Source organism: Coregonus clupeaformis, unplaced genomic scaffold (genome assembly GCF_020615455.1).
Source record: "Coregonus clupeaformis isolate EN_2021a unplaced genomic scaffold, ASM2061545v1 scaf0067, whole genome shotgun sequence".
Classification (NCBI taxonomy): domain Eukaryota; kingdom Metazoa; phylum Chordata; class Actinopteri; order Salmoniformes; family Salmonidae; genus Coregonus; species Coregonus clupeaformis.
Genome location: NW_025533522.1, coordinates 161,866 through 186,752, shown reverse-complemented (window position 1 = coordinate 186,752; position 24,887 = coordinate 161,866). Strand labels below are relative to the sequence as shown.

Below are 24,887 nucleotides of genomic sequence, written 5' to 3'. Positions count from 1 at the left end.
TGTCTACACTGTATTTCTGATCAATTTGATGTTATTTTAAATGGACAAAAAAAATTGCTTTTCTTTCGAAAACAAGGAAATCTCTAAGTGACCCCAAACTTTTGAATGGTAGTGTAGGTCTACATTGAACAACACACATTGGCTGCTATTGTAGGCTTAACAAGTTGAGACCCTGAATGAATTCCAAAAAATTATAATAGGGTCGGGAGCCCTAAGCGACTCTTACATAACCAGTCAAAAGATTGGACACACCTACTCAAGTCTAAATTTATATGTTTTCATTTCAGGCTGTACGGCAACTAAAAGCATTTTGAAAGGGGGTGGTGACTTTCTATACCCACTGTGTGTGTGTGTGTGTATGTATGTATGTACGTACGTACGTACAGTGGGGGAAAAAAGTATTTAGTCAGCCACCAATTGTGCAAGTTCTCCCACTTAAAAAGATGAGAGAGGCCTGTAATTTTCATCATAGGTACACGTCAACTATGACAAACAAATTGAGAAAAAAAAAACCCAGAAAATCACATTGTAGGATTTTTTATGAATTTATTTGCAAATTATGGTGGAAAATAAGCATTTGGTCAATAACAAAAGTTTCTCAATACTTTGTTATATACCCTTTGTTGGCAATGACACAGGTCAAACGTTTTCTGTAAGTCTTCACAAGGTTCTCACACACTGTTGCTGGTATTTTGGCCCATTCCTCCATGCAGATCTCCTCTAGAGCAGTGATGTTTTGGGGCTGTCGCTGGGCAACACAGACTTTCAACTCCCTCCAAAGATTTTCTATGGGGTTGAGATCTGGAGACTGGCTAGGCCACTCCAGGACCTTGAAATGCTTTTTACGAAGCCACTCTTTCGTTGCCCGGGCGGTGTGTTTGGGATCATTGTCATGCTGAAAGACCCAGCCACGTTTCATCTTCAATGCCCTTGCTGATGGAAGGAGGTTTTCACTCAAAATCTCACGATACATGGCCCCATTCATTCTTTCCTTTACACGGATCAGTCGTCCTGGTCCCTTTGCAGAAAAACTGCCCCAAAGCATGATGTTTCCACCCCCATGCTTCACAATATATGGTGTTCTTTGGATGCAACTCCGCATTCTTTGTCCTCCAAACACGACGAGTTGAGTTTTTACCAAAAAGTTCTATTTTGGTTTCATCTGACCATATGACATTCTCCCAATCCTCTTCTGGATCATCCAAATGCACTCTAGCAAACTTCAGACGGGCCTGGACATGTACTGGCTTAAGCAGGGGGATACGTCTTGCACTGCAGGATTTGAGTCCCTGGCGGCGTAGTGTGTTACTGATGGTAGGCTTTGTTACTTTGGTCCCAGCTCTCTGCAGGTCATTCACTAGGTCCCCCCGTGTGGTTCTGGGATTTTTGCTCACCGTTCTTGTGATCATTTTGTTTGGAGTGTGACTGTTTGAGGTTGTGGACAGGTGTCTTTTATACTGATAACAAGTTCAAACAGGTGCCATTAATACAGGTAACGAGTGGAGGACAGAGGAGCCTCTTAAAGAAGAAGTTACAGGTCTGTGAGAGCCAGAAATCTTGCTTGTTTGTAGGTGACCAAATACTTATTTTCCACCATAATTTGCAAATCAATTCATAAAAAATCCTACAATGTGATTTTCTGGATTTTTTTCTCTCTCAATTTGTCTGTCATAGTTGACGTGTACCTATGATGAAAATTACAGGCCTCTCTCATCTTTTTAAGTGGGAGACCTTGCACAATTGGTGGCTGACTAAATACTTTTTCCCCCACTGTATACAGTACCAGTCAAAAGTTTGGACACACCTACTCATTCAAGGGTTTTTCTTTATTTTTACTATTTTCTACATTGTAGAATAATAGTGAAGACATCAAAACTATGAAATAACACATATGGAATCATGTAGTAACCAAAAAAGTGTTAAACAAATCAAAATATATTTTATATTTGAGATTCTTCAAATAGCCACCCTTTGCCTTGATGACAGCTTTGCACACTCTTGGCATTCTCTCTAAAAAAAAAAGGTTCACCTGAAATGCTTTTCCAACAGTCTTGAAGGAGTTCCCACATATGCAGAGCACTTGTTGGCTGCTTTTCCTGCACTCTGCGGTCCAACTCATCCCAAACCATCTCAATTTGGTTGAGGTCGGGGGATTGTGGAGGCCAGGTCATCTGATGCAGCACTCCATCAATCTCCTTCTTGGACAAATAGCCCTTACACAGCCTGGAGGTGTGTTGGGTCACTGTCCTGTTGAAAAACAAATTATAGTCCCACTAAGCGCAAGTGGGACTAAGTGCAAACAAGATGGGATGGCATATCGCTGCATAATGCTGTGGTAGCCATGCTGGTTAAGTGTGCCTTAAATTCTAAATAAATCACTGACAGTGTCACCAGCAAAGCACCCCCACACCTCCTCCTCCATGCTTCACAGTGGGAACCACACATGCGGAGATCATCCATTCACCTACTCTGTGTCTCACAAAGAAACAGTGGTTGGAACCAAAAATCTCAAATTTGGACTCCAGACCAAAGGACAGATTTCCACCGGTCTAATTTCTTGGCCCAAGCAAGTCTTCTTCTTATTGGTGTCCTTTAGTAGTGGTTTCTTTGCAGCAATTCGACCATAAAGGCCTGATTCACGCAGTCTCCTCTGAACAGTTGATGTTGAGATGTGTCTGTTACTTGAACTCTGTGAAGCATTTATTTGGGCTGCAATTTCTGAGGCTGGTAACTCTAATTAACTTATCCTCTGCAGCAGAGGTAACTCTGGGTCTTCCTTTCCTGTGGCGGTCCTCATGAGAGCCAGTTTCATCACAGCGCTTGATGGGTTTTGCAACTGCACTTGAAGAAACATTCAAAGTTCTTGACATTTTCCAAATTAACTTACCTTCATGTCTTAAAGTAATGATGGGACTGTCGTTTCTCTTTGCTTATTTGAGCTGCTCTTGCCATAATATGGACTTGGTCTTTTACCAAATAGGGCTATCTTCTGTATACCCCCCCTACATTGTCACAACACAACTGATTGGCTGAAACGCATTAAGAAAATAAATTCCACAAATTAACATTTAAGAAGACACACCTGTTAATTGAAGGAAAAAAATAATCCCATCAATTTTAGTATAAGGCTGTAACATAACAAAATGTGGAAAAAGGGAAGGTATCTGAATAATTTTTGAATACACACACATATACACAGACACATACCGCGCTTTTCCATGTTTTGTTACGTTACAGCCTTATTCTAAATTGATTAAATTAGTTTTTTCCTCATCAATCTACACACAATACCCCATAATGACAAAGTGAAAACAGGTTTAGACATTTTTGCATGTTTATTACAAATAAAAAAAACAAAAATACCTTTACAAAAGTATTCAGACCCTTTGCTATGAGACTCGAAATTGGGCTCAGGTGCATCCTGTTTCCATTGATCATCCTTGAGATGTTTCTACAACTTGATTGGAGTCCACCTGTGGTAAATTCAATTGATTGGACATGATTTGGAAAGACACACAACTGTCTATTTAAGGACCCACAGTTGACAGTGCATGTCAGAGCAAAAACCAAGCCATGAGGTTGAAGTAATTGTCCGTAGAGCTCCGAGACAGGATTGTGTAGAGGCACAGATCTGGGGAAGGGTACCAAAAAATGTCTACAGCATTGAAGGACCCCAAGAACACAGTGGCCTCAATCATTCTTAAATGGCAGAAGTTTGGAACCACCAAGACTCTTCCTAGAGCTGGCCGCCCAGCCAAACTGAACAATTGGGGGAGAAAGGCCTTGGTTTGGGAGGTGACCAAGAACCCGATGGTCACTCAGATAGAGCTCCAGAGTTCCACTGTGGAGATGGGAGAACCTTCCAGAAGGACAACCATCTCTGCAGCACTGCACCAATCAGGCCTTTATGGTGAGTGGCTAGACAGAAGCCACTTCTCAGTAATGGGCACGACAGCCCGCCTTGAGTCTGCCAAAAGACACCTAAAGGACTATCAGACCATGAGAAACAAGATTCTATGGTCTGATAAAACCAAGATTGAACTCTTTGGCCTGAATGCAAAGCGTCACGTCTGGAGGAAACCAGGCACCATACCTACGGTAAAGCATGGTGGTGGCAGCATCATGCTGTGAGGATGTTTTTCAGCAGCAGGGACTGGGAGACTAGTCAGGATCGAGGGAAAGATGAACGGCGCAAAGTATAGAGAGATCCTTGATGAAAAGTTGCTCCAGAGCGCTCAGGACCTCAGACTGGGGCGAAGGTTCACCTTCCAACAGGACAACGACCCTAAGCACACAGCCAAGTCAACTCAGGAGTGGCTTTGGGACAAGTCTCTGAATGTCCTTGAGTGGCCAAGCCAGAGTTTGGACTTGAACCCGATCAAACAACTCTGGAGACCTGAAAATTGCAGTGCAGCGACGCTCCCCATCCAACCTGACAGAGCTTGAGAGGATCTGCAGAGAAGAATGGGAGAAACTCCCCAAAAACAGGTGTGCCAAGCTTGTAGCGTCATACCCAAGAAGACTCGAGGCTCTAATCGCTGCCAAAGGTGCTTCAACAAAGTACTGAGCAAAGGGTCTGAATACTTATGTAAATGTGATATCACTTATTTTTTTTATAAACCTGTTTTTGCTTTGTCATTATGGGGTATTATGTGTAGATTGATGAGGAAAATGTTTTACTTCATACATTTTTGAATAAGGCTGTAACGTAACAAAATGTGGAAAAGGGGAGGGGTCTGAATACTTTCCGAATGCACTGTATCAGGACCCGGTCTTTCAAAGATCATTTGTAAAAATCAAAATAACTTCACATATCGTCATTGTAAAGGGTTTAAACACTGTTTCCCATGCTTGTTCAATGAACCATAAACAACTAACGAACATGCACCTGTAGAACGGTCGTTAAGACACTAACAGCTTACAGACGGTAGGCAATTAAGGTCACAGTTGGACACTAAAGAGGCCTTTCCACTGACTCTAAAAAACACCAAAAGAAAGATGCCCAGGGTCCCTGCTCATCTGTGTGAACGTGCCTTAGGCATGCTGCAAGGAGGCATGAGGACTGCAGATGTGGCCAGGGCCATAAATTGCAATGTCCGTACTGTGAGACGCCTAAGACAGCGCTACAGGGAGACAGGACGGACAGCAGATCGTCCTCGCAGTGGCAGACCACGTGTAACACCTGCACAGGATCGGGACATCTGAACATCACACCTGCAGGACAGGTACAGGTTGGCAACAACAACTGCCCAAGTTACACCAGGAACGCACAATCCCTCCATCAGTGCTCAGACTGTCCGCAATAGGCTGAGAGAGGCTGGACTCAGGGCTTGTAGGCCTGTTGTAAGGCAGGTCCTCACCAGACATCACTGGCAACAACGTCGCCTATGGGCACAAACCCACTGATGCTGGACCAGACAGGACTGGCAAAAAGTGCTCTTCACTGACGAGTCATGGTTTTGTCTCACCAGGGGTGATGGTCGGATTCGTGTTTATCGTCGAAGGAATGAGCGTTACACCGAGGCCTGTCCTCTGGAGCGGGATCGAGTTGGAGGTGGAGGGTCCGTCATGGTCTGGGGCGGTGTGTCACAGCATCATCGGACTGAGCTTGTTGTCATTGCAGGTAATCTCAACGCTGTGCGTTACAAGGAAGACATCCTCCTCCCTCATGTGGTACCCTTCCTGCAGGCTCATCCTGACATGACCCTCCAGCATGACAATGCCACCAGCCATACTGCTCGTACTGTGCGTGATTTCCTGCAAGACAGGAATGTCAGTGTTCTGCCATGGCCAGTGAAAAGCCTGGATCTCAATTCCATTGAGCACGTCTGGGACCTGTTGGATCGGAGGGTGAGGGCTAGACCCATTCCTCCCAGAAATCTCTGGGAACTTGCAGGTGGCTTGGTGGAAGAGTGGGGTAACTATCTCACAGCAAGAACTGGCAAATCTGGTGCAGTCCATGAGGAGGAGATGCACTGCAGTACTTAATGCAGCTGGTGGCCACACCAGATACTGACTGTTACTTTTGATTTTGACCCACCCCTCCCCTCCCCTCCCCTCCCCCCCCTGGTACTGTATATATACACATACACACACACAGTGGGTATAGAAAGTCACCACCCCCTTTAAAACATTTCACCTTTTGTTGCCTTACAGCCTGAAATGAAAACACATAAAATTAGACTTTTTCCTGCTTTATTTACACACATTAACCCACAATATCCAAGTGGGAAAAAAATCTAAACAACTCTGAAAATGATTTGAAATTAAAACAGTAAAACACCCTATTTGGATAAGTGAACACCCCCCTGAGTTAATACTTGGTGGAACCACCTTTTGCTTGAATTACAGCCATGAGTCTCTTTGAATACGTCTCTACTAACTTTGCACACCTAGGACTGTGCAATATTTGCCCATTCTTCCTTGCAGAATTGTTCAAGCTCAGTCAAATTGCATGGTGACCACTCATGGACTGCACTCTTCAAGTCATTCCACAGATTCTCGATGGGATTTAGGTCGGGGCTCTGACTAGGCCACTCAAGGACATTCACCTTCTTGTCCTTCAGCCACTGTACGGTTGCTTTGGCGGTGTGCTTTGGGTCATTGTCATGTTGAAACATGAACCATCTGCCCATTTTCAACTTCCTGGCAGAGGGCTGCAGGTATTTTGCACTGTGCATTTTCCCTTCTATTCTGACAAGTGCTCCAGTCCCTGCTGAAGAGAAACACCCCCACAACAGGATGCTGCCACCGCTGTGCTTTACTGTAGGCATGGTGTTCTTTGGGTGGAAAGATGTATTGGGTTTACGCCAGACATATCGTTTTGCGTTCAGGCCAAAAAGTTCAATTTTGGTCTCATCTGACCACAGCACCTTTTGCCACTTGACCTTGGAATCTACAATGTGTTTTTTTTCTTACCACCCTCCCATAGAGGCCAGATTTGTGGAGCGCTTGTGATATTGTGGTCACATGCACACATTGACCAGTCTTTGCCATAAAAGGCCTGAAGCTCCTTCAAAGTCGCCATTTGCTTCTTGGTAGCCTCTCTGATCAGTCTCCTCCTTGCCCGGTCATCCAGTTTGGAGGAACGGCCTGATCTATGCAGGGTCTGGGTGGTGCCATACGCCTTCCACTTCTTAATAATGTTCTTAACTGTGCTCCTAGGGATAGACAAAGCCTTTTAAATATGTTTATATCCATCCCCTGACTTGTGCCTTTCCTCAACTTTATCTCGATATTTTGAAAGTACCTTTCCACCCATAGTGGATTATTTGCTTTGAATCCTCTAGTCCTCTATGAACAACTGCTTTTATTCTGAACTAATCAAAGTCACCACAATTGATCACAGATGGAAGCCAATTAGCTTGATTTTTGATCTGGAAGGTGGTTGGTTATACCTCAGCAAGTTTGCAATTGCAATTCTGGGGGGGTGTTCACTTATCCAAATAGGGTATTTTACTGTTTTAATTGTAATTCATATTTTTTTCTCACTTGGATATTGTGGGTTACTGTGTGTAAATAAAGCCGGAAACAGTCTGATTGTATGTGTTTTCATTTCAGGCTCTAAGGCAACAAAATGTGAACATTTAGAAAGGGGGTGGTGACTTTCTATACCCACTGTATATATAGCAATTTGGGTCAGGTGGGCATAATTTGAAAGCTTGTTCTATTGCCAACATGACTAGCTAAATGATGAAATACGATCTTATAGTGTTAGGCTTTCACTAAACAATTCAGAGAAGTAGATCGTAATTTTGGTACGCATAGAATGGAGTCATGATGCATTTAGATGCGTCGTCAGCGGCAAATTTTCTACACAATACAACAAACATACGATCATTCTGTTCAGGACAACCCAGGGTATAATGCCATGTCATCTTGTAACTGTACATCAAACATAATTTACAGCATTTCCCTCACCCAGACAACAAAACATTTGCAAAGGTTGCCCAATTAGCGGGAGGGATGGGGGGCAACTTCTTGTCGCGCGCGGTGTTCAAATTCAGAACGGCTGTCAGTCAAAACCAAAACAGATCTGTGAAGCGGAGACTCTGAGCTCTGATGTCATGTATAGCATGCTACTGTACAGCCACTGCATTTTAATTTAGGATCTTATCAGTGTCCAGGAAAGGGCTACCTCTTCCGACTCATCCAGATATAAATTACCTTTAAGCTGTCTGACCTTATGTAATGAGTCTGATATGGATACAGGCTTACAGCTACAGCGCTTCACTCAGATATATTCATTAGCACCTTGCAATAAGCCATCTGGTGAAAACTCCACATAGCCTATCAGAGACAACCTCTCCCTCAACGTGACCAAGACAAAGGAGATGATTGTGGACTACAGGAAAAAAAAAAGAGGACTGAGCACGCCCCCATTCTCATCGACAGGGCTGTAGTGGAACAGGTTGAGAGCTTCAAGTTCCTTGGTGTCCACATCACCAACGAACTATCATGGTCCAAACACATTGCACTGCCCCCCCCACCCCATCCTTTTACGCTGCTGCTACTCTGTTAATTATTTATGCATAGTCACTTTAACTCTACCCACATGTACATATTACTTCAACTACCTCAACTAGCCGGTGCCCCCGTACATTGACTCTGCACCAGTACCCCCCTGTATATATAGCCTCCCTACTGTTCTTTTATTTTACTTCTGCTCTTTTTTTCTCAACACTTTTTTTTGTTGTTTTATTTTTACATTAAAAAAAAATAATAAAAATGCACTGTTGGTTAAGGGCTGTAAGTAAGCATTTCACTGTAATGTCTGCACCTGTTGTATTCGGCGCATGTGGCCAATAAAATTTGATTTGATTTGATTTGAGAGGGCAGGATGGAGCTGCCCACAACCATATGAAGTTCCTATGGGTTAGGGGTTAGTAGGCCAAGTTGTGTCTGGACTGGGCCTGTAATTGGTTAGGGAACTAACGTTTTCTGCAGATCTAGAAAGCGCCGCCGTCGCTCGCTTTGCTCCAAAACGCTGAACTTGGTCTTGTACTGGGCCATCCGTGGATGGGGGGCGGCTGTGCTGTTGGCCTCCTTGGAGACGGCGAAGCTGGCCGAGAGAGCTTGGGTAAGGTCATCCATGGTGGTGGGGAGCCTGGAAATCCACACAAAGGCATGAGTTACGACGTGTATGGTGAGCTCAGCTGACCCCTGATATATCAAGGGGCCACTTCTACTAGAGCAACATATGGAGTTGACAACAGGGCTACCAAACTCAAACTGGATGACAATGCAAGTTGACTGATCAATAAGCCAAAATCGTTAGCTAATTTGCTGTTGTGCATATAGTGTCACCACCCCAGGCAACTTGGCATGTGTCGTGTCATGTACAGTGGGGAGAACAAGTATTTGATACACTGCCGATTTTGCAGGTTTTCCTACTTACAAAGCATGTAGAGGTCTGTAATTTTTATCATAGGTACACTTCAACTGTGAGAGACGGAATCTAAAACAATCCAGAAAATCACATTGTATGATTTTTAAGTAATTAATTTGCATTTTATTGCATGACATAAGTATTTGATACATCAGAAAAACAGAACTTAATATTTGGTACAGAAACCTTTGTTTGCAATTACAGAGATCATACGTTTCATGTAGGTCTTGACCAGGTTTGCACACACTGCAGCAGGGATTTTGGCCCCCTCCTCCGTACAGACCTTCTCCAGATCCTTCAGGTTTTGGGGCTGTCCATTGGCAATACGGACTTTCAGCTCCCTCCAAAGATTTTCTATTAGGTTCAGGTCTGGAGACTGGCTAGGCCACTCCAGGACCCTGGCTGTGTGTTTCGGGTCGTTGTCATGCTGGAAGACCCAGCCACGACCCATCTTCAATGATCTTACTGAGGGAAGGAGGTTGTTGGCCAAGATCTCGCGATACATGGCCCCATCCATCCTCCCCTCAATACGGTGCAGTCGTCCTGTCCCCTTTGCAGAAAAGCATTCCCAAAGAATGATGTTTCTACCTCCATGCTTCACGGTTGGGATGGTGTTCTTGGGGTTGTACTCATCCTTCTTCTTCCTCCAAACACGGCGAGTGGAGTTTAGACCAAAAAGCTCTATTTTTGTCTCATCAGACCACATGACCTTCTCCCATTCCTCCTCTGGATCATCCAGATGGTCATTGGCAAACTTCAGACGGGCCTGGACATGCACTGGCTTGAGCAGGGGGACCTTGCGTGCACTGCAGGATTTTAATCCATGACGGCTTAGTGTGTTACTAATGGTTTTCTTTGAGACTGTGGTCCCAGCTCTCTTCAGGTCATTGACCAGGTCCTGCCGTGTAGTTCTGGGCTGATCCCTCACCTTCCTCATGATCATTGATGACCCACGAGGTGAGATCTTGCATGGAGCCCCAGACCGAGGGTGATTATTTTCTAATAATTGCGCCAACAGTTGTTGCCTTCTCACCAAGCTGCTTGCCTATTGTCCTGTAGCCCATCCCAGCCTTGTGCAGGTCTACAATTGTATCCCTGATGTCCTTACACAGCTCTCTGGTCTTGGCCATTGTGGAGAGGTTGGAGTCTGTTTGATTGAGTGTGTGGACAGGTGTCTTTTATACAGGTAACGAGTTCAAACAGGTGCAGTTAATACAGGTAATGGGTGGAGAACAGGAGGGCTTCTTAAAGAAAAACTAACAGGTCTGTGAGAGCCGGAATTCTTACTGGTTGGTAGGTGATCAAATACTTATGTCATGCAATAAAATGCAAATTAATTACATAAAAATCATACAATGTGATTTTCTAGATTTTTGTTTTAGATTCCGTCTCTCACAGTTGAAGTGTACCTATGATAAAAAATTACAGACCTCTACACACTTTGTAAGTAGGAAAACCTGCAAAATCGGCAGTGTATCAAATACTTGTTCTCCCCACTGTATGTATGTGTGTATATATATATATATATATATATATATCATATACACACACATACACATAAATACATATATATACATACATACACACAGTTGAAGTCGGAAGTTTACATACACTTAGGTTGGAGTCATTAAAACTCGTTTTTCAACCACTCCACAAATGTCTTGTTAACAAACTGTAGTTTTAGCAAGTCGGTTAGGACATCTACTTTGTGCATGACACAAGTCATTTTTCCAACGATTGTTTACAGACATATTATTTCACTTATAATTCACTGTATCACAATTCCAGTGGGTCAGAAGTTTACATACACTAAGTTGACTGCGCCTTTAAACAGCTTGGAAAATGCCATGGCTTTAGAATCTTCTGATAGGCTAATTGACATAATTTGAGTCAATTGGAGGTGTACCTGTGGATGTATTTCAAGGCCTACCTTCAAACTCAGTGCATCTTTCCTTGACATCATGGGAAAATCAAAAGAAATCAGCCAAGACCTCAGGAAAAAAATGGTAGACCTCCACAAGTCTGGTTCATCCTTGGGAGCAATTTCCAAACGCCTGAAGGTACCACGTTCATCTGTACAAACAATAGTACGCAAGTATAAACACCATGGGACCACACAGCCGCCATACCGCTCAGGAAGGAGACGCGTTCTGTCTCCTAGAGATGAACGTACTTTGGTGCGAAAAGTGCAAATCAATCCCAGAACAACAGCAAAGGACCTTGTGAAGATGCTGGTGGAAAAAGGTACAAAAGTATCTATATCCACAGTAAAACGAGTCCTATATCGACATAACCTGAAAGGCCGCTCAGCAAGGAAGAAGCCACTGCTCCAAAACCGCCATAACAAAGCCAGACTACGGTTTGCAACTGCACATGGGTACAAAGATCGTACTTTTTGGAGAAATGTCCTCTGGTCTGATGAAACAAAAATAGAACTGTTTGGCCATAATGACAATTGTTATGTTTGGAGGAAAAAGGGTTAGTCTTGCAAGCCGAAGAACACCATCCTAACCGTGAAGCATGGGGGTGGCAGCATCATGTTGTGGAGGTGCTTTGCTGCAGGAGGGACTGGTGCACTTCACAAAATAGATGGCATCATGAGGAAGGAAAATTATGTGGATATATTGAAGCAACATCTCAAGACACCAGTCAGGAAGTTAAAGCTTGGTCGCAAATGGGTCTTCCAAATGGACAATGACCTCAAGCATCCTTCCAAAGTTGTGGCAAAATGGCTTAAGGACAACAAAGTCAAGGTATTGGAGTCGCCATCACAAAGCCCTGACCTCAATCCCATAGAAAATGTGTGGGCAGAACTGAAAAAGTGTGTGCGAGCAAGGAGGCCTACAAACCTGACTCCGTTACACCAGCTCTGTCAGGAGGAATGGGCCAAAATTCATCCAACTTATTGTGGGAAGCTTGTGGAAGGCTACCCGAAACATTTGACCCAAGTTAAGCAATGCTACCAAATACTAATTGAGTGTATGTAAGCTTCTGACCCAATGGGAATGTGATGAAAGAAATAAAAGCTGAAATAAATCATTCAATCTACTATTATTCTGACATGTCACATTCTTAAAATAAAGTGGTGATCCTAACTGACCTAGGACAGGGAATATTTACTAGGATTAAATGTCAGGAATTGTGAAAAACTGAGTTTAAATGCATTTGGCTAAGGTGTATGTAAACTTCCGACTTCAAATGTATCCACACACACACGTGGATGTAGGCAACACAATACTATCTGGGTGCTCTATATAGAGCACCCAGATTATTTGCGTTGCCTACATAGCAGTTGCACTATCAGAGAGAGACAAGCTGCGGAATAATTTGTGCAAGCCGCCCCCTCGTTGGCTACTATGTTGCAATGTCAATATTCTCTGATTTGCCTTGTTGATATTATGTACCCAAGTGAGTGGACACATAAGGCAATTGATTCATGCCTGATATTACCCCCAATTGCCCTGTGTGCCCGCTCCCATATACTATAATTCTAAATGTCCTTCCCCTTGTGATTGTAACACGTATACAGGTAGACCAGAGAGGCCATCCCTGATTGGCACCTGGACTGTGCTCACCTGTGTTTCCTACAAATGTTGTTTCGGATTGGAATATTTGAACCGGTTAGCATATGTGTAGGCGCGCAGAAGGAGACGGAGGAAGCATGGAGAAGTCAGAGGTAGCCACACTTGTAAAGTGGGCTAAGGAACAGAAGTTGGATTTTGGAGAAATGCCATCAGTGAGTGCTTTGCAAGCAATGCACATTTTTTACATTTTCGTCATTTAGCAGACGCTCTTATCCAGAGCGACTTACAGTTAGTGAGTGCATACATTATTTTTTTATTTTTCACACTGGCCCCCCGTGGGAATTGAACCCACAACCCTGGCGTTGCAAACGCCATGCTCTACCAACTGAGCTACATCCCTGCCGGCCATTCCCTCCCCATACCCTGGACGACACTGGGCCAATTGTGCGCCGCCCCATGGGTCTCCCGGTCGCGGCCGGCTACGACAGAGCCTGGATTCGAACCAGGATCTCTAGTGGCACAGCTAGCACTACGTTGCAGTGCCTTAGACCTCTGTGCCACTCGGGAGGGAATAAAGGCGCGGCAAGAGCGTGGTGAAAGGACAGACGTGGTTATGGACAGTGAGGAAGAAGAGCCGAGTGTAGTGTGAAGATGTGTGTTGAGGAAGAATGGCATCAGACACCATAAAGAAGAATCTGGACGAGTAGGAGTGACATTTTTGGTTTCAGGGGGGGTGAGAAAGGAGTTCAGTGTAGTTGAATCAGTGAAGGTAACCTGTAGTGGACTTGTGATATTTGTTTGTGTTACTTCTGACCAGAGGTAGAAGGCGCTTCGTGTCACACAACTTGGGTCAAGATCGGTTTCTTGCTTTACTCTTAGGAATAGGGCACCATTGAAAGGAGTGATTTCTGGGGTAGCGTTAAGTGCAGAGGTAGAGCAATTGAAGTTGAAAAATCCTGGTGTTTGTGATGCCCGCCGTTTGGTGCAACGCAGACTGCACTGCTTTCAGAGAATTTGACTATCCGAAATACATAGGTTTGACAAGGTGACATGTAAAGGGGCCTTTGCTGCCTTTAAAAAGGAATGTGTAGATTTTCCTTTTGTATTTCGTAATTTTCGTCATTCATTGGTCGAGTTTGTTTGTCTTCATGTGTCCTTGTCAATTGTAGGTCTAAGTAAGACATTTGATGTAGGCCTATGCCTTTTATTTCAATGCATGTGTATGGTTTATCTGGGAAGGTTTGCTGTTTTATGTACTGGTTACTCTCACATTGATGTCGGCGTTATGACTTGATAGCTTGTATTTTGCATCTATTTCATGTTACACTGTTCCACAAGTAAAATGTGTCAATTTATGATGAGGTCGAGTAGTGGTTGACAATGTAATTAATTGCGGAGGCATTTTTTTGTTTTGCTCTTCTCCAAATAGCATTAGTGTTTTTAAATTGTGTAGAAATGCAGTAAATGAGCTTCAACCACAAAAATTCCCTGGGAGGGCATCCCCACCCCACTTTGCCATTCCCTAGGTTTAGTGGATCTGACGCCACTGCGCTCAACCACAGTAATAAACCCCGCTTATTTCTACAATGTATCTTCCGAAAATCTGATGTTAAACCTAACCTTAACCCCACAATGCTAACCTTATAACTAATCCTAAACTTACATTAAAGACCAAATGTTTCTGTTTCTGACTGACGATATAGCTGTGGCTGTGTTATCTATACGTGGGAACCGGGTTGCAGGCCTGGGGCTGCCATGGGACAAATTTCTGTCCTAGATACGTTTGTTTCTAACGTTACTTCCATGTTCTGTAACGTTCACTGCCATGTCACTATTTGGTACGCGACGACTGGGTGATGTAAAATGTAACAACTGAGTCAGTGTCACATTGTATCAACTTGAATTGAAACAGCAAGCTGGACCAAATGGATACGCGTTAGCTAGCTAGCTGTTGTAGCTAGCTACATCCACCGCAGCATTCATTCAAATACTTTTAGCTGGCTTGTTGCCTTGCATTGAAACTCTTCACAGTTGTGCGAGCAGTTGCTAAAATAAATAAACCGACTAGATAGGTGGTTAGCTAGCTAGCTAGCCAGATTATAAACTACCTTGATGAAGAACGAGGCAGGCGGGCTGAGATGTCACGTTTCTCCTACCAGCAGGTTTCTTGTTGGCCAAGCAAAATACTTCCCGGAATGAGGTAGCGTTCCAGGGCCCGGTTTCCCCAAAGCATCTTAAAGATGCACTATGCAGAAATCGCGCCGCCATTTCCTGGTTGCTAAAATTCTAATAGTTCGCCTAATTTCAGGTTATGTTACAAAACAAGTAACTATAGTGTAGATAATCATTGTACCATCTAATCCGCAGTGAAATATATTTTCCATAACCAAAAATATTGTATTTTCAGCTGTTGGAAGCTGGTGTACAAAACCGAAAGTGAAAGCAGGAAAAAATGAAGTAAGATCGGGAAGCATAGAAATACGCACATAGAACATATCAACCGTTTCTTAGACTTGCTTTCAATGAGAATGACATATCTATAACTCACATTTCTATGTGAATTTGGTTGCGTTGCCCAAAAAATGACATACTGCAGCTTTAAGGCTAAATTCATGTTAGAACCTTTGTAGGAGCATAATTAAATCTCAGAGCTGTTTCCCAAAACCATCATCACTAAAGTTGCACTTGAAATCACTATTTTATACCGACTGCCTCAGACCACTTGTAGAACATCTAAGTGCGTCATTAGATGTGTTTTTCCCTACCGCGTCAGGTATACACCAAAGATATCGCACTAAACATTGAATCAAGGGGTGCGTTCGCAAATTGGCTCCAGTGTGTCAAAGTACGCTCTGGGTCATTCGTAAATTCAGAGTGTTGTCAGATTGTTTGTTGGTAAATTCAAAGCATTTCGTTCTCTGAGCTTTTAGAGCGCACACTGGACGCTCTGGCAGAGGAGTAGGGTTGATCGGAGCGTTCTGACCTCACAACAGCAGTCAAGCACTTTAGCTGGCTAAAGTTGGCTAGCTTGCTAGCTACTTCCAGACACAAATGATAGAACACCTCACACTGAACATTTTACTTGCCCTAGCAGAGCTGGTTAGAGTGTTTTCATCTTATCTAGAGGGTAAGTGACTATAACTATGTTATGGCAACAATTTAATTCAGTTTTTTATCCAATGTTTACTTACACCTGTCAAAACAACCGAGTTCCTCTGAAATCGGAGTAGATAGCCAAAGTGAATTTACGAATGCACCCTCAGACAAGAGTGCTCTGAAATCGGAGTAGATAGCCAGAGTGAGTTTACAAACGCACCCAATATATTTATCTGTCTCTGTGACCTCCATATCATTATAACTTCACAAATAAGTTGACTACAAATACAAAGTTGCCAATGTCTCTGCAATTGTTACAAACAAGCGAAGGATAAAAATGGTTTTATTCAAATGAAAACAGAGATGACTGCATTAAAAGATAAATAGCCTGCCTACAGTATAGGCTACATAGTACATAGGCCTATTGTATATATTTCAATGATATTGAAATACATTTCATGTTCATTCAATTGAGTTTTATTTTGCTATTTGGCTACTGTCTGTCATTTTTGCCTCCATATATTTCATGATGTGTAGCCTAACATGTGGAAATCTTGATTTAGTGCATTATTATAGGATACACATTAGAATAAGCCGCCTCAATATTTGCAGCCATAGGTGATACCCACAGGGCACACAATGTTTGAATCAAAGTTGTTTCCACATAATTTCGTCAAATTACGTTGAACCAACGCGGAATAGATGTTGAATTGACATCTGTCCCCAGTGGGTAATATCTCTCTAAGAGCTGATCCGTCGCCAGTATTGTGGAATAATTATAATGTTAAGGTAAGATTTGAATGGAGAAAGCTGACCCAAGAGATATTATCACCTAATGGCTAGAAATATTGAGTCGGCTTATTCTAATGCTTACCCTATAACAATGCACTCAATCACAGATTCATTTGGCACATCATTGCACACGTTGTTACACATCATGAAATATATTGAGGCAAAAATGACAGACAGTGTAGCATACAAATAGAACTCAATTGACCTGAACATGAAATGTATTTCAATATGATTGAAATATATAGCACTATGTGGCCTATAGGCCTACTTAATTTTTCATTTAAAGCATATTTTTATAATTCGCATGTTCAATTGCAAAGACATTGGCAACTTTGTATTTATAGTCAACTTTGTTCCCAAGTTATCTGGGTCACAGAGCGACAGATAAACAGCTTGATTGTATGTTTAGCAGAGATCTTCTGTGTATACAGTGATGCGGAAGAGCAAAAAAGCATCTAAGACGCACTTAGCTGTACTATGAGTGGTCTGAGGGTAAATAACAAGCGTTTTTGGTCTGTGCAACGCTTATCAGTCTAATGATCTAATACTCATTCAATTTGAATAATATAATATTACTTTCAATTTCTCAAGACCTCAATTTTCTGATCCACTCGTTTAAATTGAATAGAAAACAGTTTCACATTTTTTCATTAATCATTTTTCTACACTGTAAAATAGTTTTTCCAATTTATCTTTATTCGTTTGAAAAATATAATTATTTTATATTGGTGTGGCTGGGATGAAAGGGTTGATTTCTAAGTATGTGGTTCAAGTGGATGCTACCACTTAAGTTCGGGGGGAGATTAGCCTTGCCTAAATGAATGTGGTCCTTGTGTAACTTAGATGCAAGGAGTCAGGAAGCAGGTGCAGTTAGAGAGTTTAATAATAACGACCATGGCGCGATACAAACCAAGCGACGTGTCTGACATAGAAACACAAACAATACTACCTGATGACTGATAACAAAAGATATGTAAAGGGTAAGTAATCAAGGGAGTAATGAAGTCCAGGTGTGACTGATGATGAGACGCAGGTGTGCGTAACGATGGTTGCCAGGTGTACATAAAGATGGGTTGCCAGGACCGCAAGTTAGTAGACAGGTGACATCGAGCGGGGGAGCGGGATTGGACGTGACACCTTCGAAGCGAAGTCACACACACACACACACACACTAACACACACCAGATATCCCCAAAGCAATGCAATACCATTCTAACTACCATGGTGTGTAGTTAACTCTCTTGGTACTGTCACTGACTGCGAAGACATGGAGTTGCGTGCATCAGTCCCTGCAGCCTGCCCTTCAAATTCGCCACAATGTTATCCTCAATCCCCCATGTATGCCAACACCTTGCATAGAGAGTCTTACAGCTAGGCCTAGCCTATAGGTCGAAGCGGAAGGTTAACTTACAAATCTGTGTGTAATGGCGTGGTGTTTTATGTACACTTCCAATGAAGTAGCCTCATAGGCCTAGGCTTATTATCTTGAGGATGTAGCCTAATGCATGGATTGCACCGAGAAGGATTGCACCTCCCTGTCAGGCTCACAGGCTGGCCCTGAACGGACACCTTGAAGCTTGCACAGAGCTTGAGCTCGGGTAATGCCCCATCTGAGACAACTATTTTACTGTCCATTATTATCAAAAATAGTGGTATAGCTGAGACAAATGTATACATAGCCTATAACGGAGACGATGCCCCTGTATTGGGATAACCTATGCACCCTTCAATCCTCACATCCTTGAAGACATCACAGATTGATGCGAGATTTTACGCTAGGCTAACAACCAAGTTATTTCTATCATTGATCATCATTTATCTAAACATTAGGAACACCTGCTTTCCATGACAGACTGACCAGGTGAATCCAGATGAAAGCTATGATCCCTTATTGATGTCACTTGTTAAATCCACTTCAATCAGTATAAATGAAGGGGATGAGACAGGTTAAATAATTATTTTTAAGCCTTGAGACAACTGAGACATGGATTGTGTATGTGTGCCATTCATTTACATTTAAAAAAACATTTTTAGTCATTTAGCAGACGCTCTTAACCAGAGCGACTTACAGTTAATGAGTGCATACATTTTTCATACTGAAGGTGAATGGGCAAGACAAAAGATTGAAGTGCCTTTAGACGGGGTATGGTAGTAGGTGCCAGGCGCACCAGTTAGTGTGTCAAGAACTGCAACGCTGCTGGGTTTTTCACGCTCAACAGTTTCCCTTGTATATCAAGGACATCCAGCCAACTTGACACAGCTGTGGGAAGCATTGGAGTCAACATGGGCCAGCATCCCTGTGGAATGCTTTCGACACCTTGTAGAGTCCATGCCCCAACAAACTGAGGCTGTTCTGAGGGCAAAAGGGGGCGGTGCAACTCAATAATAGGAAGGTGTTCCTAATGTTTTATACACTCAGTGTATATATTTAGATGATTATTTCAAGGAATGGAGAATCCATCCATGAATATATTCAAACAGCGCCTATATTCTCCTTTGCAGGAGTGGTCCTTGAGATTCCTCTCCTCCCACAGACACGTTTGCGTAAAATCCTTGCTTCCCTCCTCCCCTAGCCGTTGGATAGGCCTATAGGCCTATAATGCTGATATGCTATAGTCTAATTTACTTTCACTTTCCCACTGTAACCTACTGCTAGCCTACAGGTTATGGGTACTCAATCTAGTGGGCCACTGTAGGTTTAGTCTGGGTTTGCGCACTGTATTAGTAGCGTCCACTTGAACCACGTATTTAGAAATCACCCCGTTTTCCTAACCACATATTTCAACCTGTACTTTTCTAACGACACAATGTAAATTAGAAAATTGGAAAAAGTATATCAAAATCTACATTTTACAGGGTAGAACAATTGGAAATTGAAAATTGAAACTCAGTTATGAGTGGATCAGAAAATTGAGAAATTGAAACATTGAAACTTATATTATTCAACTTGAAGGATCACGTTAGATAATTGGATTGATACGCGTTGCAACACCGGGGGTCTAAGTGCAACTTTACTAAAGATGGTTTTTGGAAACAGCTTGGAGATTTAACAATGCTCCTACGAAGGCTCTAATGATGACCTTAGCCTTAACCTCTATGGGATCGGTGTCCTGTATACGGGACGGTTGAGCTAATGTGCGCTAATGTGATTAGCATGACTGTTGTAAGTAACAGCAAACTTTCCAGGACATAGACATATGGGCAGAAAGCTTAAATTCTTGTTAATCTAACTGCACGGTCCAATTTACAGTAGCTATTACAGTGAAAAAATACCATGCTATTGTTTGAGGAGAGTACACAACAACTGTCACGACTTCCTCTGAGGCTGCCTCCTCTCCTTGTTTGGGCAAGCTTCGGAGTTCGTCGTCACCGGCCTTCTAGCCACTGCCACTCCTCATCTCATCATTCCATTTGTTTTGTCTTGTTTATTACACACACCTGGTTCATATCCCCTCATCAGTACCTGTATAAGTGTTCCCTCTGCCCCCTTATCTTTGTGTGTGATTGTTTATTGTGGAGGTTCGATTAGCTCGGTGGAGTTCTTTGTTATTTTGTATCGCCGGGTTATTTTCACCCGTGTGCTTCGTTGTTGTCCAGTGCCCCTGTTTTCCACACTGAAGTGTTTGACGCATTGCTGCATACTACTGTGTTCGGAATAAACCTTTTATTCTGTGATTTGCCCTCCTGCGCCTGACTCCTTCAAAACACACATCACAGAATCACACACCCCAACATGGAGTCAACAGGAGAAACGAACATGCCAGGAGTCGTGGCACAGGTCCGGGAGCATGCTGATATGCTAACCAGCTTGGGAGAAGCGATGGATCGGGTTCTCCAGGTCGTCCCAACGCCTGGAGAGGAGAGGACCCGATCCTTCGAGACCAGCTGAGCGACCGGATCCAGCCACCCACACCCCAGCACCCAGAGGGATTCAATTATCACGACCAAGGGGGTATGATGGGACAGCTGCCCGCTGCCAGGATTCCTCCTGCAGCTGGACCTCTACTTCACAACCGTCAGCCCGGCTCCATCGGAGCGGGAGAAGGTGTCCGCCCTCGTCTCCTGTCTCTTGGGGAAAGCCCTGGAGTGGGCCAACGCGGTTTGGAGTGAAGGAGGAGCCACGTTGGACAACTACGGGGAGTTCGCTCGCCTCTTCCAGGCAGTCTTCGACCACCCGCCCGAAGGTAGAGAGGCGGGCGAACAGCTGGTCCACCTGAGGCAGGGGACGAGGACCGCGCAGGACTTCGCCCTGGAGTTTTGGAGTCTAGCGGCTGGGTCCGGGTGGAACGAGCGGGCCCTAATCGACCACTTCCGGTGCCATCTACGAGAGGATGTCCGAAGGGAGCTAGCCTGCCGGGACACCTTGTTGTCCTTCAATCAACTGGTGGACATGGCCATCCGGTTGGACAACCTGCTGGCTGCTAGAGGACGTCCTGAAAGGGGCCTGCCCATTCCACCCCCCCACCCCCCACCTCTCCAACCCAGATTACGAGATGATGGAGCGGCGATCCGGGAGAGTGGAAGACGACAGCGCCAGTGTCACACTCGTGGCGCGAGAGGACATTCTCCTGCACGCTGTCTTCAGCGTTCTTTTGTGTCTGGAGGTGGCAGGCAGGGCACTCTCGCGTCACCCCAGGTATCGAACACCCACACACGTTCAGAGCCCTCTGCTGCGCACTGTACCCTACACGTCCACTTTCCTGATTATACAGTAGTTCCCCAGTGTAAGGCGCTGGTCGATTCAGGCGCAGCTGGGAACTTTATGGACAGGTCATTTGCACATAGTCTAGGTATTACCTTGGTTCCCCTATCCATTCCACTCCCTATCAGAGCACTTGACAGTCGACCAATAGGGTCCGGGTTCGTTAGGGAAGTTACAGCACCAGTCACTATGGTTACGCACGAGACTCATCGAGAGCAAATCACTTTTTTTATTATTTAGTCTCCTGATTTCCCTGTTGTGTTAGGTCTTCCCTGGTTAGCACTACACAACCCCACCTTTTCATGGCCACAGAGTGTTCTCACGGGGTGGTCGCGAGAGTGTCAGGGTAGGTGTCTAGGTGTTTCCGTTGGTGCAACCACGGTGGAAAGTACAGACACTACCTCCACCGTGGGCGTTCTCCCCAAATACCTCGATTTGGCGCACGCGTTTTCCAAAACGCAGGCAACCAAGTTACCACCTCATCGGGCGGGGGATTGCGTGATAAACCTCCGGGTAGACGCTGTGCCTCCCAGGAGTCATGTGTATCCCCTGTCGCAGGCTGAAACGGAGGCTATGGAGACATACGTCTCCGAGTCCCTGCACCAGGGGTTCATACATCCCTCCACTTCGCCCACCTCCTCGAGTTTCTTTTTTGTGAAGAAGAAAGACGGAGGTCTGCGCCCTTGCATTGATCACCGAGCACTGAACAAGGGGTCAATACGTTATAGTTATCCTCTACCCCTCATTCCATCTGTGATCGAGTCAATGCATGGGGCGCGCTTCTTCACAAAAGTAGATCTCCGGAGTGCGTACAACCTGGTGCGTGTCCGAGAGGGGGACGAGTGGAAGAACACATTCAGCACAACTACGGGGCATTACGAATAGCTGGTGATGCCTTACGGTTTGATGAATGCTCCATCCGTCTTCCAGTCCTTCGTGAACAAGGTGTTTTGGGACATGCTTGGTCGCGGTGTAGTGGTCTACATCGATTATATTCTGGTGTATTCCGCTATGCGCGCCGAGCATGTGTCCCTGTTTCGCAAAGTGCTGGCCCGACTGTTGGAACATTACCTTTATGCCAAGGCAGAGAAGTGTATGTTTTTCCAGCAGTCAGTCTCCTTCCTCAGATACCGCATTACCACCTCAGGTGTGGAGATGGAGGGAGATCGCATTTCAGCCGTGCGTAATTGGCCGACTCCAACCACAGTTAAGGAGGTGCAGCGCTTGATTGGCTTTGCCAACCACTATCGGAGGTTTATCCGGGGCTTTGGCAAGGTCGCAGCTCCCATCACATCTCTGTTGAAGGGTGGGTTGTCCCGGCTCCACTGGTCTGCTGAGGCTGACAGGGCCTTCAGTAACTTGAGGGTTCTGTTCACATCAGCCCCGGTACTGGCTCATCCCGATCCATCACTACCGTTCGTAGTGGAGGTGGATGCATCCGAGGTAGGGATAGGCGCTGTCCTATCTCAACGCTCGGGCACGCCACCAAAGCTCCGCCTTGTGCCTTCTTCTCCAACAAGCTCAGCCCGGCGGAGCAGAACTACGACGTTGGTGATCGGGAGCTGTTGGCTGTTGTCTGAGCCCTGACCGTGTGGAGGCACTGGCTGGAAGGTGCGAAACACCCTTTCCTCGTCTGGACAGACCACCGTAACCTAGAGTACATCCGAGCAGCGAGGAGGCTGAACCCTCGCCAGAACAGGTGTGCCTTATTCTTCACCCGGTTTGATTTTACTCTGTCTTACATCACGGGTACGAAGAACGTGAAGGCAGACCCACTGTCACGGCTGTACGACACAGAGGAGAGGCCCATAGACAACACCCCCATACTCCCGGCCTCCTGCATTGTGGCGCCGGTAGTGTGTGCGATGGACGCAGACATAGAGCGGGCATTGCGCACAAAGTCATCTCCACCTCAGTGTCCAGCTGGGCTGCAGTACGTGCCGTCTCTTGTCCGTGACCATCTGATCTATTGCGCACACATGTCCCCCTCCTCTGGTCACCCAGGTATTGGTCGTACAGTGCGCTGCCTGACCGGAAAGTACTGGTGGCCTACCTTTGCTAAGGACGTGAGGGTGTATGTCTCCTCCTGCTCGGTGTGCGCCCAGAGTAAGGCACCTAGGCACCTCCCAGCGGGTAAGTTACAGCCCTTACCAGTTCCACAACGGCCATGGTCCCACTTGTGTATTGACTTCCTTACTGATCTTTCCCTCTCTCAAGGTAACACCACCATCCTGGTCGTTGTGGACCGCTTTTCCAAAGCCTGCCGCCTCCTTCCTCTGCCCGGTCTCCCTACGGCCCTGTAGACTGCGGAGGCCCTGTTTACACACGTCTTCCGGCACTACGGGGTGCCAGAGGACATAGTGTCTGACCGGGGTCCCCAGTTCACATCCAGGGTCTGGAAGGCGTTCATGGAACATCTGTGGGTCTCGGTCAGCCTGACCTCTGGTTTTCACTCCGAGTCTAATGGACAGGTGGAATGGGTGAATGAGTGGGTAGGTTCCTGCGGTCCTACTGCCAGGACCGGCCGGGGGAGTGGTCGGTGGTCTTGCCATGGGCCGAATATGCCCAGAACTCTCTCCGCCTCTCCTCCACTAACCTAACGCCATTTCAATGTGTTTTAGGTTATCAGCCGGTTCTGGCACCGTGGCATCAGAGCCAGACCGAGGCTCCTGCGGTGGATGACTGGTTTCGGCGCGCGGAGGAGACGTGGAACGCTGCTCACATCCACCTCCAGTGCGTCGCCAGAAGGCCAACACTGACCGCCACCGCAGTGAGGCCCCGGTCTTTTTACCGGGTGATCGGGTCTGGCTCTCTACCCGGAATTTGCCCCTCTGCCTGCCCTGCCGGAAGCTGATTCTGCGGTTTGTGGGGCTAGACCCAAGGAGAATGAACAAGGTTACTACTCCCTCCCTGTCACGACTTCCTCCAAGGCTGCCTCCTCTCCTTGTTCGGGCAGGCTTTGGCGTTCGTCGTCACCGGCCTCATCTCATCATTCCATTTGTTTTGTCTTGTTCATTACACACACCTGGTTCATATCCCCTCATCAGTACCTGTATAAGTGTTCCCTCTGCCCCCTTATCTTTGTGTGTGATTGTTTATTGTGGAGGTTCGATTAGCTCGGTGGAGTTCTTTGTTATTTTGTATCGCCGGGTTATTTTCACCCATGTGCTTCGTTGTTGTCCAGTGCCCCTGTTTTCCACACTGAAGTGTTTGACACATTGCTGCGTACTACTGTGTTTGGAATAAACCTTTTATTCTGTGATTTGCCCTCCTGCGCCTGACTCTTTCAAATCACACATCACAACAACAAAAAACATATCACGGCAACTGGTTTGATACATTCACCTCTGAAGGTAAATAATGTATTTACATTCAGTAATCTTGC

At 45.1% G+C, this 24,887-nt stretch overlaps 1 protein-coding gene across 1 annotated transcript in view; it reads right to left on the bottom strand.

Annotated features, from left to right (window-relative positions):
- Positions 1 to 15,125, bottom strand: part of snupn (snurportin 1) — a 48,326-nt gene extending 33,201 nt beyond the window's left edge. The window contains exons 1-2 of the mRNA XM_041837659.2: positions 15,021 to 15,125; positions 8,936 to 9,106 (exon numbers count right to left, since the gene is read on the bottom strand). Coding sequence (XP_041693593.1) covers positions 8,936 to 9,093 — 158 coding nt within the window. The 5' untranslated portion in view covers positions 9,094 to 9,106; positions 15,021 to 15,125. The remainder of the gene's footprint in view (positions 1 to 8,935; positions 9,107 to 15,020) is intronic.
- Between the last annotated feature and the right edge of the window lie 9,762 nt (positions 15,126 to 24,887).